The sequence below is a fragment of the Jaculus jaculus genome, chromosome 6, assembly GCF_020740685.1.
Source record: "Jaculus jaculus isolate mJacJac1 chromosome 6, mJacJac1.mat.Y.cur, whole genome shotgun sequence".
NCBI lineage: Eukaryota > Metazoa > Chordata > Mammalia > Rodentia > Dipodidae > Jaculus > Jaculus jaculus.
Genome location: NC_059107.1, coordinates 147,574,551 through 147,592,281, shown reverse-complemented (window position 1 = coordinate 147,592,281; position 17,731 = coordinate 147,574,551). Strand labels below are relative to the sequence as shown.

At 45.3% G+C, this 17,731-nt stretch overlaps 1 protein-coding gene across 1 annotated transcript; it reads right to left on the bottom strand.

The window, feature by feature from the left end:
* Positions 1-6,125: 6,125 nt before the first annotated feature.
* Positions 6,126-16,927, bottom strand: Nopchap1 (NOP protein chaperone 1). Its single transcript, XM_004650568.3, has 4 exons — positions 16,811-16,927; positions 13,719-13,805; positions 8,848-8,984; positions 6,126-6,696 (listed from the first exon to the last, which is right to left on the bottom strand). The coding sequence occupies exons 1-4, from the start codon at positions 16,923-16,925 to the stop codon at positions 6,496-6,498; spliced, it is 540 nt and encodes a 179-aa protein (XP_004650625.2). The 5' UTR covers positions 16,926-16,927; the 3' UTR covers positions 6,126-6,495.
* Between the last annotated feature and the right edge of the window lie 804 nt (positions 16,928-17,731).

Below are 17,731 nucleotides of genomic sequence, written 5' to 3'. Positions count from 1 at the left end.
CAACCCATAAGGACACCTAATCCTTGTCTAGATCCCACCAATAGCCTATGGCTAAAGGGCACCCTTTTTTTCTCTCCTGATCAGATACAGGTTTGCTCTCTAGTCCTGTACTTTCTACTATTTCCCCACCTTATAACCCTTACTAGCTTAAGTGCGCCTTCTAGCCAACCAGCCTTTATGTGGCCAAATTGCATTCACTAACAAAATCTATAATATAGCAAACATTACTTTCAACAACCAAGATGGTATGTCACACCACATATATACATCTTTTTTTGCTGGGGCTAATTAACTTTGATGTTTCCTGTGGGCCTGCTCACAACAGCCCCAAACAGGGACCTGACAAAATTAGCCCTGGCTCATAAAGCTACTTAGGCATTTCTGGGCCTCCTTGCCTGACATCCTATCCAGCTGGCTCACTTCTACCCCACAACCTTGAGCACCTTGACTCCCCAGGATAGGTAGAATTAATATTGTGAGAATGGAAATCCTACCAAAAGCAATATATAGATTCAATGCAGTATCATTCTTCACAGACAGAAAAAGACAGAAGGCCTTGTACATCCAAAATTATCTTCAGCAAAAGAAATACCTCTGAATCTATCACCACATTCAATCTGAAGCTATCCTACAAAGCCACAGTAACAAAAACAGCATGGCAGTGGCATAAAAACAGGCATATAGACCAATGGGGCAGAGCTGAAGGCTCAGCCCTTAGTTTAAGCATCTACAGCAGCTTCATCTTTGACAAAGGTGTCAACAACATAAACTGGAGAAAAGACCCCCCCTTTATCAAATGGTGCTGGTCAAATTGGACAATGACAACAACATATAGAAAAATCAAACTAGACCCACTCCACTCACCATGCACAATAATCAACTCCCGGGGCTGGAGAGATGGCTTAGCAGTAAAGGTGCTTGCCAGCAAAGCTAAAGATCCTTCAGGTTCAATTCCCCAGTACTCACGTAAAGCCAGATGAACAATGTGGAACATTCATCTGGAGTTCATTTGCAGTGGTTAAAGGACCTGATGCACACAATCTCACTCTGTCTGCCTCTTTCTCTTTCTTCAAATAAAAAATTAACATGTTTAAAAAGGAATACCAACTCCAAATGTATTAATGACCTCAACAGAAGACCTGAAATTCAAACTAGATGAGAAAATAGAGGGAACTCTACGATACAGGAATGGGGAAAGGCTTTCTCAACAATACTCCATTAAGAAATCACTCAACCAGTGGGATCTCAAAAAGCTAAAAAGCTTTTATACAGACAAACTATATACATAAACAAAGCTAACAGACTACCCACAGAATGGAAGAAAATCTGCACCAGCTATACCACTGACAGTAGCCTTACATCCAGACTCTAAAAAGAACTAAGCAATAAAAAAAAGGCTGAAGAGATGGAGTAGTGGTTAAGATGCTTGCCTGTGAAGCCTAAGGACCCATGTTCAACCCTTCAGATCCCATGTAAGCCAGACGCACAAAGTGACACAAGTGTGCAAGATTGCACATGCACACAAAGTGGTGCACACCATCTAGAATTCTATTACAGTGGCTGGAGGCCCTAGTATATCAATTCTCTCTTGCATTACAAAAAAAAAAAAGGCCAGTCTCTTGGGCTTGCCTCAAAAAAAAGTAAAATAGGACTTCTAGTAAAGATGGCGGCATAGGAACCACACCAAAGCAGCCTAGGGGAGAAAAAGAAGAAATCCAGCAAAATACTCTTCTACTAAAAAGGGAAGGTGGGGTTGAGGAGTCATTGGCAGGGGGTGGTCCAGGTGACCCAACCTGTTTAGTCAAGCTCCAGCTTTCAAGCTGGGTGTGGCTCTGATGGCTTTTCCCTGTCCTAGGGATCTGGGGTACTCCCAAATGGAGGATGCCTTTTAAGTACTGGGTCTGGGCCTAGGGGTGGGATGTGGGACCTCAGGGGGAAGAAAGGGTTTTGGTATGCGGGGAAGCCCATGCACATGTGGGGGACACACACCTGGGGTAGCCAGAAATCTATGCTTGCAGTCAGAGAAGCCTGTTTTCTGCAAGGCCATGCACAGGGCTCTCTCTCCTTCTACCCTACACCTGGAGCCCACTGATGCTGCTCTCCTTTGAGCAGGTGTTCCCTGAAATATCTTAGAGGAGACTTGATGCAAAGAAGCCCCTACACTCTGTGACTTGAGGACGCTGCCCCTCCCCCAGATGTGCTTTCTCCCCAAGATGTACAAAATGTGGTCAAATAGACTTTACCCCATCTCCAAAAAAATAGAAAGGGAAGGTGTACAATAAATTATCAACCTCAGCACAGAAGGAGGAGAGACCCAGAGCATCTAGAGACCATAGAAGCAGGCAGAAGTGGCACCAGGTCTGCGTGGTCGTGGCCACTAGGCTCGATCTGAGCCACAGGAAAAGCCAGGTGAGATTTTCCACCCACACCAGCCTCCTTGCAAACTCAAGAAACATGAAAGGAAGAAGACAGGAACCAAAGGAGGGGCTCCTGAGGAAGAGGATCACAAGGACCAACGGGAGAACTTCAGTCACCATCCACAGCCCCCCTCCCTCACCACCAGGGAAAGTTGCAGCAAGCACCAGGCCCCAGCGCACCTACACAGCACCTGGCACGGGTGCCCAAGCAGTGCACTGACCCAGCCAGCCTACCTGAGCCCACAGCGCAGCAAAAAGGGACTCAAGCCATCCCAAAAGGTAACTGGAATTACACCAGGTCTGGACCCGCCAAGTAAGTTTGGTATAGAACACTGCATCAAAAGTGCTAATTGCGGGCTGGAGAGATGGCTTAGAGGTTAAGCGCTTGCCTGTGAAGCCTAACGACCCCGGTTCGAGGCTCGGTTCCCCAGGTCCCACGTTAGCCAGATGCACAAGGGGGCGCACGCGTCTGGAGTTCGTTTGCAGAGGCTGGAAGCCCTGGCACACCCACTCTCTCTCTCTCTTTCCCTGTATCTGTCTTTCTCTCTGTGTCTGTCGCTCCCAAATAAATACATAAAAAATTTTTTAAAATTTTTTAAAAAGTGCTAATTGCACCTTCCATGTCAGGGTAAATTATATGTTAAATCTGATGGATGGTCGGATTGGCCATTCTTTTTTTGTTGTTGTTGTTGTTGTTTTTGGTTTTATGAGGTAGGGTCTCACTCTAGCACAGGCTGACCTGGAATTCTCTATGTAGTCTCAGGGTGGTCTCAAACTCACGGCGATCCTCCTACTTCTGCCTCCTGTGTGCTGGGATTAAAGGCGTGCGCCACCACGCCCGGCTAGCCATTCTTAAATAAGCTAAATTTTGGGCTTGTCAATTATTACTTCCTGATTTATATATAGCACCTTTGTTTCCTCTTCTGTCATTAATTGGGGAGAGGTCTCACTCAGTCACAAGCTGACCTTGGAACCCTCTACAGACCAGAAATCTTAGCCTCCAAGTTGACAAGATTAAGGGTGTGGGGAAACACACATCCTTAGGGACTGTGACTTTGTTAGAGGATCTGGTTGTCATAATACCTACTCTTGCCACCAGGATTCCAATATCTTATTCAAGTTGAAGTATTCCATGTAGGGCTGGAGGGATGGCTTAGCAGTTAAGGCAGTTTGCCTGCAAAGCCAAAGGACCCAAGTTCTATTCCCCGGACCCATGTTAACTGGATGCACAAGGGGACACATGTGTCTTAGTTTGCAGTGGCTGGCAGCCATGGTGGCGTGCCCATTTTCTCTCTCCCTCTTTTGCCGTCAAAATAAAAAAAAAAAATTACTTAAAGCCTGCAAATTAAAATAAAAATATTCCATGTAGTTAAGCCCTTGTTCATTCATCCTTCCTTGCGAGTACATCCCATTTTTGGTTTAGAGATAAGGACCCAAAGGAGAAAAATCTACTGTCGCACAGGCACACCATGATGTAACTTACAATCTGGGGGAGTTGTAGCCATGACAACTGATAGATACTGGCCACGCAAAGGGAAAGACAAAATCAATCAACACAGCATACACAAACTGATGTGATATTGAGTAATGAGGCTGTTGAAATTTCTTCCCAGTCACAGGTGCAAGTTTCCTAGTGGGAAGTGTCCTCCTGGAATAACTTGTTAAAATACCACTGCCCTCTGCTTGCCCCCCTTCCCCCGTGGTAACCCTAAATAAAAGGAAAACATAACCAAGAGGTGGTGGGACTTCAGTAGAATAGCAATCCAAGTCACCCACAGCTCTGTAATCCCAAATAGAACACATTCCTTTGGGCTATATACAGTTTTCCAATCTGGATCAAGACAATCCTTTTATGTGCATTTACAACACTGAAATGCAAAAATCTTATGCCTTAAAAAGACAAGACAGTGAGGGGGGGGTGGAAAGATGGTTCAGGCACCTTGCCTGCAAAACTGAAACACCTAGGTTTAATTCCCCAGTACCCACATTAACCTGGATGCACTAGTTGGTGTATGCATCTGCAGTTTGTTTGCAGCAGCTTAGAGGCCCTATTGCAGCCTTTCTCTACCTCTCTCTACTTGCAAATAAATGAAAATTTTACATACACCTTTAACACCAGCATTCGGGAGGCAGTAGTAGAGAATCCCTGTGCATTTCAGACCAGCCAAGAAATAGAGCGAGGTCCAGGTCAGCCTGGGCCAGAGTGAGACCCTACCTTGCTAAAATAAAATAAGAATATACCCCAAATGATAGATATTTCTCCATATAGGACAAAAAAATAAGGTTAATTTTAGAAGGGCTATGTGTGGTTGGAACTCTGTAAGAACCTCTTAAAGGGATAAGGGAACTAGTGGTTATTAATGTAGTCATTACTTCAGTCCCCCAAACACAAAATCACTGTTACATTTAAAAATAAAAATGGTTATCAGGCCACATTTGTATTCATCTCTGTCTAGCGCATTTCATGTCCGTGCACCGTGTATGCTGTTCGTCTAGAGCATTTCATGTCCGTGCACCGTGCATGCCGTTCGTCTAGAGCATTTCATGTCCGTGCACCATGCATGCTGTTCGTCTAGAGCATTTCATGTCCATGTACTGTGTATGCTGTTTGTCTAGTGCATTTCATGTCCATGTACTGTGTATGCTGTTTGTCTAGTGCATTTCGTGTCCATACACTGTGTATGCTGTGTGTGTAGCGCATTTCCTGTCCGTGCACTGTTTATGCTGTTTGTTAGCGCATATCATGTCTATGTACTGCGTATGTTGTTTGTCTAGCACATTTCACGTCCATGTACTGTGTATGCTGTTTGTCTATAGCGTTTCATGTCTATGTACTGTGTATGCTGTTTGTCCGCAGAGTATGATCTCTTTTAATCACTGTAAATAAAGCAATACTGAAAACATAATTATGAGAGAAGATGCACCATAGGGGAAGGGGCTTTATGTTTCAAGAGGAAAAAGAAAGAGCGTCTCCTGGCTTTTGAATGAGACCCAGCTTTTGTCCTACCTATGACATTCCCAGGGCAGGTTATGGTAACACATTCTCTGGCCCTCTGCCTTCTGCAGTCATAAAACTGGCGGCTGAACTGCAGTGTATGCTTGACAGGGGCCCGCTTCCTCTTGGCAGGGGAAAGGTTACTGCTCTTACCTTCTGTTGCCTACGTGACGTGTCGCCCCAAGGATCCCACCAATCCTTGTTCCCCTAAATGCTAGAGATTCCTTATTGTGGGTATTAAAATAAGTTACACTATAAGCATACTTACATGCTTTCCTGGTTTTTGTTTTCATCATGTACAATTCTGAATCTGGCATTAGTTTCCTACATTTTCCATAAGTGTCTGCTTATGCTAAATAGAAGTGAAATGTCAAAGGAAGCAGATTTAAGGGGAACTTGTGCAACATTTTAAGCATTGTTCTCAACCATTTCATTTATTGAGAGATGCTGCTATGACTCTTGGTTTAGCAGTTACCATCCTTTTGTTTACATACTGTCATGGTTTTATTTGTTTTTCTCAGTATTAGAAACATAAATAAAGTTTTTACATTATTTTCAGTCAAAATAAATAAATTAATTAAATAAAAATCTGAAACAAAAAATGCACTACAACCTTCAAAAGGCAACTTAAAAAGGCTCAACATCACGTTAAGTAGGAGGTCATGATCCTGAGTTGCTCTGGTACTGAAATCCATTTGAACTGAAACTTCTCATTCACTGCTTAAACATTTTGGGATTAATTTATTGTTTCTTTTTTAACACATAATTTAATTACAACAACAGCTGAGTTTCATCTAGTCACAAGCCACAAACCCGTCAGCCCATGTTCAAATGTTTATATAAGACTAATGCCCAATGCAATCAGTCAAGGTATTTCATTTTCAGACACACAGGCCTCACCTGTGTCAAGCCTGGAACACTTTCCATTTGAGTGCTCCAGATTCATGAATTGTAATCTGCTCAAATCAACTAAACTTACTTTTCTTTGAATACTCAAGGACATCTAAGTATCTGGAGAACAGTGAACCACAATCTTTTGGAATTAGTACGTATATCTCTCAACAGTTTCTTTTCACATTTATTTCACTGTTTCTTTTTTTTATGTGGTGGACCATCCAAAACTTCAATCTTGCCTTTGCCTGCATCCGAATTGGGGAGCTTAATGTTTTCTATGGTGACTTCATCGTCAGAGTCTGAACTGTCCTCTGAGCTGTCCTGTGAACTCTCGGTGGAACTGTCCTCTTCTTTTGAATCTGACTGATTCATCTCAATCAAGGCCACGTCCTGTAAAAAGTGACAATGTGAGACATCTACTACTTGGCACCTCTCTCTCTGAAGCATAAATAAAATAATACAGGGACCAACCAATACACAACATCAATTGTAGCACGACAGAGAGAGAGCTTTTAATCTGTGGCACATTCACATCCTTGGTTATAAGAACCCCACCCTTCAGCCAGACATGGTGGCACATGCCTTTAATCCTAGAGGCAGAAGTAGAAGGATCACCATGAGCTCCCGGCCACCCTAAGACTATATACTGAATTCCAGGTCAGCCTGGGCTAGAGCAAGGCCATACCTAAAAAAAAAAAAAAGAAAAGGAAAAGAACAAGACCCTACCTGAAGGGGAGAGGAAAAAAAAAAGATTACCTCTTTGAGCAGGGACCACCAAATTATGACCTGTAGTCAAAACCAAGCAAGTGGTTGGGAAAAACAACAACAACAACAACAAAAACCAGTACTATTTGGTGAAATGTGAAGGTGTAGCACACCACTAACTTCTGCCACCATACAGAGCCCTAGCCAACATGCCTTCCCACCAAGACAGGCTTGTTCTCTGTGAACTGGGAGGCAAAATAAACTTCTCTCGCCTTAGAAGAAGAAAAAGGATATGAAACTGTATGAGATGCAAACCTGAGTAGCCACACAGTCATGGCGCCTTGCACAGTCCTCAATGTGCTGCCCATGGCAGCTTTCACCATGAACGCAAACTGAAAAGCCCCAAGAGAGCCAGTGCAGCCTAAACAGCTCAAAGCATTTACATCCCTGCCTCTGACTGAGAATGTTTTCATCCTCCTGTTCTAGAGATCAAAGGCAACAGATACAAAACAACTGCAAGATAGTAAAAACAGGAAATAAAGCTGGACAGGACCATACAAGGCCACCAAGAGAAGGACTCTTACTGAGGTGACACCTGGAGAAACAAGAACCTTGAAGACCTTCAAGTTTACAGAAGCAAAGGGGAAAGCACTCGCTGTACCTGGGTTTGTTTATTCCTATTTTATTTTCTATCTCTTTTTTCCTGTTTTATTAATCTGAGATAGGGTCTTGCCATGTGGCCCAGTGTTGCACTTACTTTCTCATTGCTGGGACAAACATTCAACCAGAAGCAGCCTATGGGAGAAAAGGGTTTGTTTCAGGCTTACAGACTCCAGGGGAAGCTCCATCCACGGCAGAAGCAGCTGGTTCACTTCCACAGATCCACAGCAGAGATGTCGACAGCCAGCAAACATGAACAGGCAGAGCTCAAACTGTCCTGAACATAACACTGGGCTGGACTACAAGATGTGCCCCCAAGTGACAACTCCTCTAGCAGGCTACTGGAGGAAAGAGTTTAATCTTAAGCAAACATCCCCAGGGGTGCTGGACCTGGCTTGGCGGTTCAGGTGCTTGCTTGCAAAGCCAAAGGACCCACGTTGGATTCCCCAGGACCCAAAACAGCCAGATGCCCAAGGTGGCATTTACTGTGTTTAGAGCCCTGGCACAGCCATTCTCTCCTATATATGCATTTTCCCCAATAAATAAATAAATAAATAGAATTTTTAAAAAACCTTAGGACAGGAGCAACAGCTTGATGGTTAAGGCGCTTGCCTGCAAAGCCTAAGGACCCATGTTTGACTCTCTAGGTCCCATGTAAGCCTGATGCACGATGGTGAGGCTAGTGCGCAAGTTTGCACATGCCCAGTAGGTGGTGCAAGCATCTGGAGTTCGACTGCAGTGGCTGAGGCTTTGGCACACAAATACTGTCTCTCTCACTCTCTCTAAAATGAAAAAAAAAAAAAAAAGGAAAGACAAGAAATCCTCCAGGCTATGGGGGACGTACCTTCACATTCAAACCACCACACCTCATCTATCCTCAAATACACAATCATCCTGCCTAAGCCTCCCTCCAGAGTGCTGTGACTACAGGCAGACTGAACATTATTTTCTCTTCTGCATTATTTATTTCTTACTCTTTAATCTGGTAGGGTCTCCCTCTAGCCCAGGCTGACCTGGAATCCACTACATAGTCTCAGGCTGGCCTCAAACTCACAGCAATCCTCCTTACCCCTGCTAGGATTAAAGGTGTGCATCACCACACCCAGCCCTTGTTATAATCTTTTGTTCATTTTAGGTGACAAAGCCCACTGCAGGAAATCAAACAAATATAATTACCATCTGTATAACTTTTCCAGGATTTCCATCAGTATTTTCAATATTAAAACTATCTGGTGGAGCAATTGCCATTTCTCTTCTTAGTTTTTCATTTGCCTCAGCCATCTGTGGGAGAAAGGTCTGGACTTGGTCCAATACTATGGACAGAAAACATGACAAAAACATTCATTAGTAAATTCTAAAATCCAGGGCTCCTTGTTAAGCACTTCATAGTGGTAATAAGAATATTAACAATAAAGCCGGGCGTGGTGGCGCACGCCTTTAATCCCAGCACTTGGGAGACAGAGGTAGGAGGATTGCCATGAGTTCAAGGCCACTCTGAGATGACAGAGTTAATTCCAGGTCAGCCTGGACCAGTGAGACCCTACCTCAAAAAACCAAAATAAAAAAAAAAAAAAAAAGAAGGGCTGGAAAGATGGCTTAGCGGTTAAGCGCTTGCCTGTGAAGCCTAAGGACCCCGTTCGAGGCTCGGTTCCCCAGGTCCCACGTTAGCCAGATGCACAAGGGGGTGCACGCATCTGGAGTTCGTTTGCAGAGGCTGGAAGCCCTGGCGCGCCCATTCTCTCTCTCTCCCTCTATCTGTCTTTCTCTCTGTGTCTGTTGCTCTCAAATAATTAAATAAATAAATAATTTTTAAAAAAAAGAATATTAACAATAAATTAATACTCTTTTCATTTTGATTTCCAAGCTTCTAAATTCTTTTTGGCTGTGTTTTGTGCTGGTCGGGACCAAATCCAAGGCCTCATATGCGCTAGGCAAGTGTTCGTCCAATGAGACACATTCCTAGTTCCTCTATTGAACTCCTAAAACAGACTGTACATTATTTAGCAGTTCTATTTATTTATTTATTTAAGAGAGAGTCAGAGAAAATGAGTGTACAAGGGCCTCTAGCCACTACAAACCACCTCCAGATGCTGCACCACCTTGTGCATCTGCTTTATGTAGGTACTGGGAAATTGAACCTGAGTCCTTAGAGTTCACACAGCCAAGTGCCTTAACCTCTAAGCCATCTCTCCAGCCACACTCAGCAGTTCTTAAATGTGTTACGCTTCTCATGTACCACCAGAAGTGTAATCTTCCAGAAAACTGCCATTCAGTAACTACTAGCTGAACTGGCAGGACAGTTATGAGCTCGAAGCTCTTGAGAGCCCAAGGCTATTAAACTGAATCCCATTTACACCTCCAGGGATCTCCAATTACCTCAACTGTGTTAAGAAGTGGCTGTTAACAAAAAGCGTGGTGACACACACCTTTAATACCAGCACTTGGGAGGCAGAGGTAGGAAGGTCACTGGGGGCCTGAGGCAATCCTGAGACTACATAGTGAATTCCAGGTCAGCCTGGGCTAGAGTGAGACCCTATCTTGAAAAACCAAAAAGGTGACTGCTGTTACCTACCCAACATCTGTCTTTCATATGACAATATACCACTGGCATCCTTTTTGTTTGTTTTTTGAGACAGGATCTTGCTGTGAAGCCCAGGCTGGTTTCGAATTTATCATCCTCCTGTCTCAGCCTCCCCAAGTGCTGGGATGACAAGTATACACCACAATGTCATGCTCTTCTTTTTAAGCTTAGGTCACTGTTAAGTCATTCTTTTTCCTCATCCTTTACACATCTAAGAATTCTACAGTCTTGTAACTTGTTCCATAATATCTATGGTGACACCAGGCCCTAGCCAGGATAGTAAGTGGTCGGTCTGGGACTTTTGTCTGAACTGAGAAAGAATTCGTATTTAGTGACGGAAAGACTGAGTATCAGTCTGGAGCTTCTGATAAGACAGTCACCCTGCCCCAGCTGTGTGTGGGGGGTGCCCTTTCCAGATGAAGACACCCTAGAAAAGCAGAACAGACAAATGGAGCAGCACACCCTCTCACAATGAGCACCTGGATGCAGATAAACATGAAATTGCTGACCCTGTGCTCTCTCATCCCAATGAAGTGAGCCAAGAATTTCTGTGTTGTGTATGTGTTCCCTTAATGAAGCAATGCAGTAAAGAGCTGGGTTTCTCTCATTTGCTGAGGACTAGGGAGACAGCTCAGTTGGTCAAGGTGCTTGCTTAACATAAGCATGAGAATCTGAATTTGATCCCCAGATCCTACACTGGACAGGTGCCTTTAGTTCTAGTGCTTGGAAGGTGGAGAAAGGTGGATTCCTGGGACTCGATGACCAGCCTGTCCAGCCTACTTGGCAAGTTCCAGGCCAGTGAGAGAGCCCTTGGTCAAAAACAAGATAGCTAGCAACACTCAGGAGGCAGAACTATGAGGATCGTGGTGAGTTCCAGGTCAGCCTGGGCAAAAGTGAGGCCCTACCTTGAAACAACAAAGGGGGGGGGTGCTAAAGAGACTGCTCAGTGTAAAGGCACTTGCTTGCAAAGCCTGATGCATCCTACCTGATTCACAGTACCCACAAACAGCCAAAAGCACAAAATGGTACACGCAGCTCACTTGCTGTGGCAGGAGACTCTAGCCTGCCGTTCTCTTTCAGATGAACAAATGAAAAGATGAAAAGAGCACTGGAAGAAAAGCACTCAGGGCTGTGCTCTTGCCTCCACACACACATCAGCTTAACATGTTCATGTTAACATGTTAACATGTGCATCCATCCACAAAGGAGTGTGGTAACTGGCAAGCCCGGTGCTAAATATAAAGGGATCACCAAACAAAAGGTATCTTTTGTCTCTCAAAAAAGGCTCAGCACATGCCTGTGCATTTAACAGGTTGTGAAAACTTAAGCTTCCCATAATGGTGGTATATACTAGTGAGTAAATGCTAGCTGCCACTCCCAACTTTTACAATGCAATGAAAGAGGAACTATGGAAGATTTCACCTGGCTTTTATTTTTTAATTTAAATAACATTTTAATTTACTTATTTGAGAGTGACAGACAGAGAGAGGAAGAGGCAGACAGAGAAAGAATGGGCCCGCCAGGGCCTCCAGCCACTACAAACGAACTCCAGATGCCTGCGACCCCTGGTGGATCTGGCTAATGTGGGTCCTGGGGAATCAAGCCTCGAACCAGGGTCCTTAGGCTTCACGGGCAAGCGCTTAACCGATAAGCCATCTCTCCAGCCCCCTGCATTTATTGTTAACCAACGAATCAAGGGAAGCAAAACCAGCAGCAACATACGCACTATGAGCCATGCTCAGAAGCCATGGATTTCTCAGTGCTTTAGGAGAGCACACTGCTCCGGCTGTAATGCTTATATCAACACACCAAACGTCAGTCTACAGCATCGTGTGTGTGTGTGTGTGTGTGTGTGTAGAAAATCATAAAAATTAGCAGGCTGGGGCAATAGCTTAGTGGACCAAGTTTATTTACCACACAAGTATGAAGACCTGAGTTCAATCCCTAGAACTGCTGTAAAAACGTCAGGGTGATGGCATACACCTATGATCCCAGAGCTGGGGAGGCAGGGACTGGAGGATCTGTGGCTCACCAGCCAGCTAGTCCAAGCCAATGTGAGACCGTGTCTCCAAAAGGCAGACACACCACCACAATGTCAACCCACACCCACAGACATGCACCTACCCTGTGCATGCACACAGACATATAATAGCATGCCTACCATCCTAGCACTTGGCATGTGGAGCAGGACGAGGAACTCAAGGTCATTCAACTGCACAGAAAGATGCAGGTCAGGTTTGGAGTACATGAAACTGTTTCAAAAAAGAGGGATTCAGGGCCGGGCATGGCAGCGCCTGCCTTTAATCCCAGCACTCGGGAGGCAGAGGTAGGAGGATCACCATGAGTTCGAGGCCACCCTGAGACTACATAGTGAATTCCAGATCAGCCTGGACCCTTGTATATCATGCACAAGATACTGGGTTCAACCTCCAGCACCACCAAAAGACCAAAAGAAAGGGAAGAAGAAGAGAGGAAGCAAGGGAAATTACTGAAGGACATGGTGGTCCATGCTTGTAATGCCAGTACTGGGGTTCAGACAGAAAATCCCCACCTATCTCAAAAAATCTATTATACAAATATTGACTATTACACAAAAGTCTGAGTGTGGAACATACTAAGTGGACACAGTTCAGCAATATTACAGTATTAATAAAAACAAGTTAATATTTAAAGGAGAGAGTGGTGGTTCACATCTATAAACCCAACAGTTGGGAGGCTACGGCAGAATGACTGAGTTGTAGGTAGTGGGCTAGAGTGAGCTCCCGTCCCTCTCTCTCTCTCACACACACCACTGAAGTGTGTCCAATTTAAGGCATGTAGTGGGCGTTTTCTTTTTTATAATTTTTTCTCAATTTTTATTAACATTTTCCATGATTATAAAAATATCCCATGGTAATATCCCCCCACTTTCCCCTTTGACATTCCATTCTTCATCATATCCCCTCCCCATCTCAATCACTGTACTTATATATATACAATACCAACCTCTTAAGTACCCTCCTCCCTTCAGGCATTTCCTTAATGAAAAATTTTTTCATGGAGAAAACAACAATGGCTATTTTGATTTTAATTTCACTGTACTGCCCAAATTATCTCCAATACCTGGATTCAAGCAATTCTCCGGACTCAGCCTTATAAGTACTAGGATTATATGTATGAGTCACAATGCCTAGCTGTCAGTAATTGTTTCTGGTTTCCAAAAAGCCATCCCATACTTTTTTTTTTTTTTTTTTTTGGTAGGGTTTCACTTTAGCCCAAGCTGACCTCGAACTCTCAGCAATCCTACCTCTGTGTCCCATGTGCTGGGATTAAAAGTGTGTGCCACCATGACTGGCTCCATTCCTGATTTCAAGGAAAAGGGCCTAAAGAGGAGATACTATAAGCAGAGTTAAAATAAGCTAAGAAATTCTGTCCTCTGCAATGCAGCTTTTCCAGTTCAAGCATGAGAAAGGAAACAAGTACTTACAAGGACTCCTCTGGATGCGAAATGTTTGAAGAGTGGAGGTCTTTTTAGGATCAGGCTTAGAATTGATAAGCAACTTGTCCCATAAACCTGAAAACAAACTGCATTTACTACAGTGTTATAGAGAGGCTGGGAGTGTACCTCAGTAATAGAGTGCTTACTTAGCATGCGCAAGGGCCTGTGTTTGATCCCCAGCGTGCCCATCTCTCTCTCTCTCTCTCTCGCACACACACACACACAAACCACCAACAAAAAAAATCACCTGCGACCAGCCTTGAAGTCTTGACCATTCCATATTCTGCAAGATGCTGGATTTCCATGACTTTGAGGCCACCCTGAGACTACACAGTGAAATTCCAGGTCAGCCTGAGCTAAAGAGAAAACCTACCTCAAAAAAACAAAATAGAAAAAAATGCCCACCAAGTAAATAAATATAAAATAGGGCTGGAGGGTTGGCTTGGCCGTTAAGGGCTTGCTGCAAAGCCAAAGCACCCAGGTTTGATTCCTCAGTACCCACGTAAGCAAGATGTGCAAGGGTGCATGTGTCTGGAGTTCATTTCAGAGGTTAGAGGTCCTGGTGTGCCCATTTTTCTCTTTCTGGCAAACAAATAAAAATAAAATAAAGGCCGGGTGTGGTGGCACACGCCTTTAATCCCAGAACTTGGGAGGCAGAGGTAGGAGGATCACCGTGAGTTCGAGGCCACCCTGAGACTACATAGTGAATTCCAGGTCAGCCTGAGCCAGAGTGAGACCCTACCTTGAAAAACCAAAAAAATAAAATAAAATAAAGTGCTGGGCATGGTGGTGCATGCCTTTAATCCCAGCACTCAGGAGGCAGAGGTAGGAAGATAGCCATGAGTTTGAGGCCACCTTGAGATTACATAGGGAATTCCAGGTCAGTCTGGACTAAAGTGAGACCCTACCTTGAAAACCAAAACAATAAAAATAAAAATACATAAAGTTATAGGGCTGGGGTGATGACTTATCGGTTAAAGGCACATGCTTGTAAACCTGGCCGGCCCTGGTTCAATTCCCCAGTTCTCATTTAAAGCCAGATGCACACAGTGACACAAGCATTTGGAGTTTGCAGCTGCAAGAGGCCTTAGCTCAGCTGATAAAATCCCAAGTAAAATTTTAAAAGCAACAGAGGGCTAGACATGACTCAATGGTTAGAGGCTTTTGCTTATAAAGTCTCACAGCATGGGATTTCCCAATACCCATGTAAAGGTGGATGCACAAGGTAGAGCATACATTTGGAGTTCATTTGCAGTAGCAAGAGACTTTGGTGCAGGAATTTTCTTGGCTTGCAAATTAAAAAAAAAAAAAAATTGTGGGCTGGAGAGATGGCTTAGCAGCTAAGCGCTTGCCTGTGAAGCCTAAGGACCCCGGTTCAAGGCTCAGTTCCCCAGGACCCATGTTAGCCAGATGCACAAGGGGGCGCACGCGTCTGGAGTTCGTTTGCAGTGGCTGGAGACCCTGGCGCGCCCATTCTGTCTCTGTCGCTCTCAAATAAATAAAAACACACAACATATTAAAAAAAAAATTGTGACAGATCAAGAGCCAGAGCCAGACAGAGCAAGAGAGAATTATCAGGCCTGGTCCTCCAGCCACTGCAATCAAACTCCAGATGTGTGCCACCTTGTGCGGCTGGCTTATGTGGGATCTGGAGGGTCCAACATAGGATCCAATCCTTAGGCTTTGCAGGCAGTCAACTGCCTTAACCACTAAGCCATACTTCCAGCCCCTAAAAAAATTTTTTTTTAATAAAGAAAAGAACTAAACTGGGTGTGGTGTTGCATGCCTTTAATCCCAGCACTCAGGAGGCAAAGGTAGGAGGATTGCTGTGAGTTCCAGGCCACCCTGAGACTTCATAGTGAATTCCAGGTCAGCCTGGACCAGAATGAGACCCTACATCGAAAAACCAAAAGAAAAAAAAAAGAAAAAAAAAAGAATGACGACCATGGTGGTGTACGCCTTTAATCCTAGCACTCAAAAAGGCAGCAATGGGGGATCACTATTAGTTCTACTCGCCAGACTGAGAGCTACTGAAATAAAGGCCGGCGGGGGGGGGGGGGGATCTGGCTTAACAGTTAAGGCATTTGCCCGAGAAGCCTAAGGACCCACATTTAACTTCCCAGAACCTAGGTTGGATAGATGCACAAAATGACACATGCACACAGCACCTCTGGGATTCATTTGCAGTGGCAAAACCCTAGTCAAACCTCTCTAGCATGTTCTTATTTTTAAGAAAAGGGCTAGAGAGGTTGCTTAGCGGTTAAAAGCCATTCCCTGCAAAGCCTAAGGACCCATGTGCTATTCTCCAGATCCCACGTAAGCCAGACACACAAAGATGAGACAAGGGCAAGGCTATACATGATCACTAGATAGTGTGAGCATACGGGGGTCAAGTGCAGTGGCTGAGGCCCTGGCATGCCAATTCTCTCGAAAATAAAAGATATATATATAAGTAAATATGAAAAAAAAATTGAAAGGAAAGAAAAAAATGGGTGCGCTAAAGCCTCCAGCCCCTGTAAACGAATGGCTACTTCTGCATGTGCTACTTGGTGCACCATCATTACATGGATACTTGGGGGTCGAACCCGAGCCAATAGGCTTTGCAAGCAAGAGCCTTTAACCACCAAAACACGTCGCCAGCCCTGCACCCGTTTTTGAAAGCTGGGTGTATTTCCAGGATGAAGGTCTCCCTCTCCCGGAGGTGGTCGGTGTGCCCATGGACGCAGGGGTTTAGTAATCGAGCATCGTCCTTCCCCACCGACAACCGTTCCCCGTAGAGTGGGCATGCGCCCCTCGCTCACGCGTCACGGGAAGAACCACTCGCGCCTCCCAGCCGCAGCCGCCGCAGCCCCCCAAGCCTGGAGCCCCACCAGAGAGAAGGAATCCGGCATCCTGGCCAGAGCCCCGGGTGTGGAGAACGGGAATCCGGCATCCCAGCCCAGCCTGGAGCCCCGTGCGCGGAGAATGGGAATCCAGCATCCCGGCCGGAGCCCCACGCGCAGAGAGAACGGGAATTCGCCATCCCGGCCGGAGCCCCGCGAATCCGCCAGCCCGGGACGCTCACGCCGCCCGTCCCTCACCTCCTCGGCCTTCGCTGCCCACCGACAGCAGCTCCTTGGACACCGAGACCCCAGAGGAGGCCCCAGAAGACGTAGAAGCGCTCGAGCAGCACGGCTCCTCACTGCCCACCTCCATGCTTTCTGAGAAGGGGAGGGAAAGCCCGGATACCGGAAAGGCAGGGGGCGGGACGATTTGTGATTGGAGGAAGCGCAAGGGTGGGCGGGGCAAGGCTGAGGATGGTGCGGGCGGGCCCGGGAAGGTGCCGGCGGGCCGGGGATGGTGCGGGTAACTCGAGGCTGTGGGGATTGTCTGCATATTGCAGGTGGGGGGTAAGAAAAAGGTAGAGGTCCCCGGTTGCAGCTCGGTGGGACAGCACTTGTCCATCACATGTTGAGGTGCAGGGTTTCAAGGCCAGACAGAACAAGTCTTCTATTCTAGAGGTTTGGGAAAAAAGACTGAGTGGGCGGGGCTCAAGCTAGCCAAACAAGCTCAAAGGTGCAGAGCACAATGGGGCCCTGCCCACCTCTTTATTACCGTTTTGTCTATTTTTGTTGTTTTTGGTAAGACTGGGGAGCTTTACAGAGCCCAGGCTGAGCAAGTCTGGACAATCGTGCCTTAGCCTTATGTGATGGGATTATAAATGTGAGACACCACTGGGCATGGTGGTGCACGCCTTTAATCCCAGCACTTGGGAGGCAGAGGTAGGAGGATCCCCGTGAGTTCGAGGCCACCCTGAGACTCCATAGTGAATTCTAGGTCAGCCTGGGCTAGAGTGAGATGCTACCTCAAAAAAAAAAAAAAAAAAAAAACAAATTAAATAAATAAATAAATGTGAGACACCACACCCAGGTTCTCCCTAAATTTTTTCGTTCATTTTTTGAGACAGGGTCTTCTTATGATGCCTATGAATCTCAAATTACCCTGAAACTTGTGATTTCCCT

Coding starts and splice junctions, on each gene's coding strand:
- Nopchap1 (XM_004650568.3), bottom strand. CDS start 16,925: ATGGAGGTGGGCAGTGAGGAGCCGTGCTGCTCGAGCGCTTCTACGTCT. Junction 13,806..16,810: donor GGGCAGCGAAGGCCGAGGAG/GTGAGGGACGGG, acceptor GTTTGTTTTCAG/GTTTATGGGACAAGTTGCTT. Junction 6,697..8,847: donor CTGGAAAAGTTATACAGATG/GTAATTATATTT, acceptor CACTTTTTACAG/GACGTGGCCTTGATTGAGAT.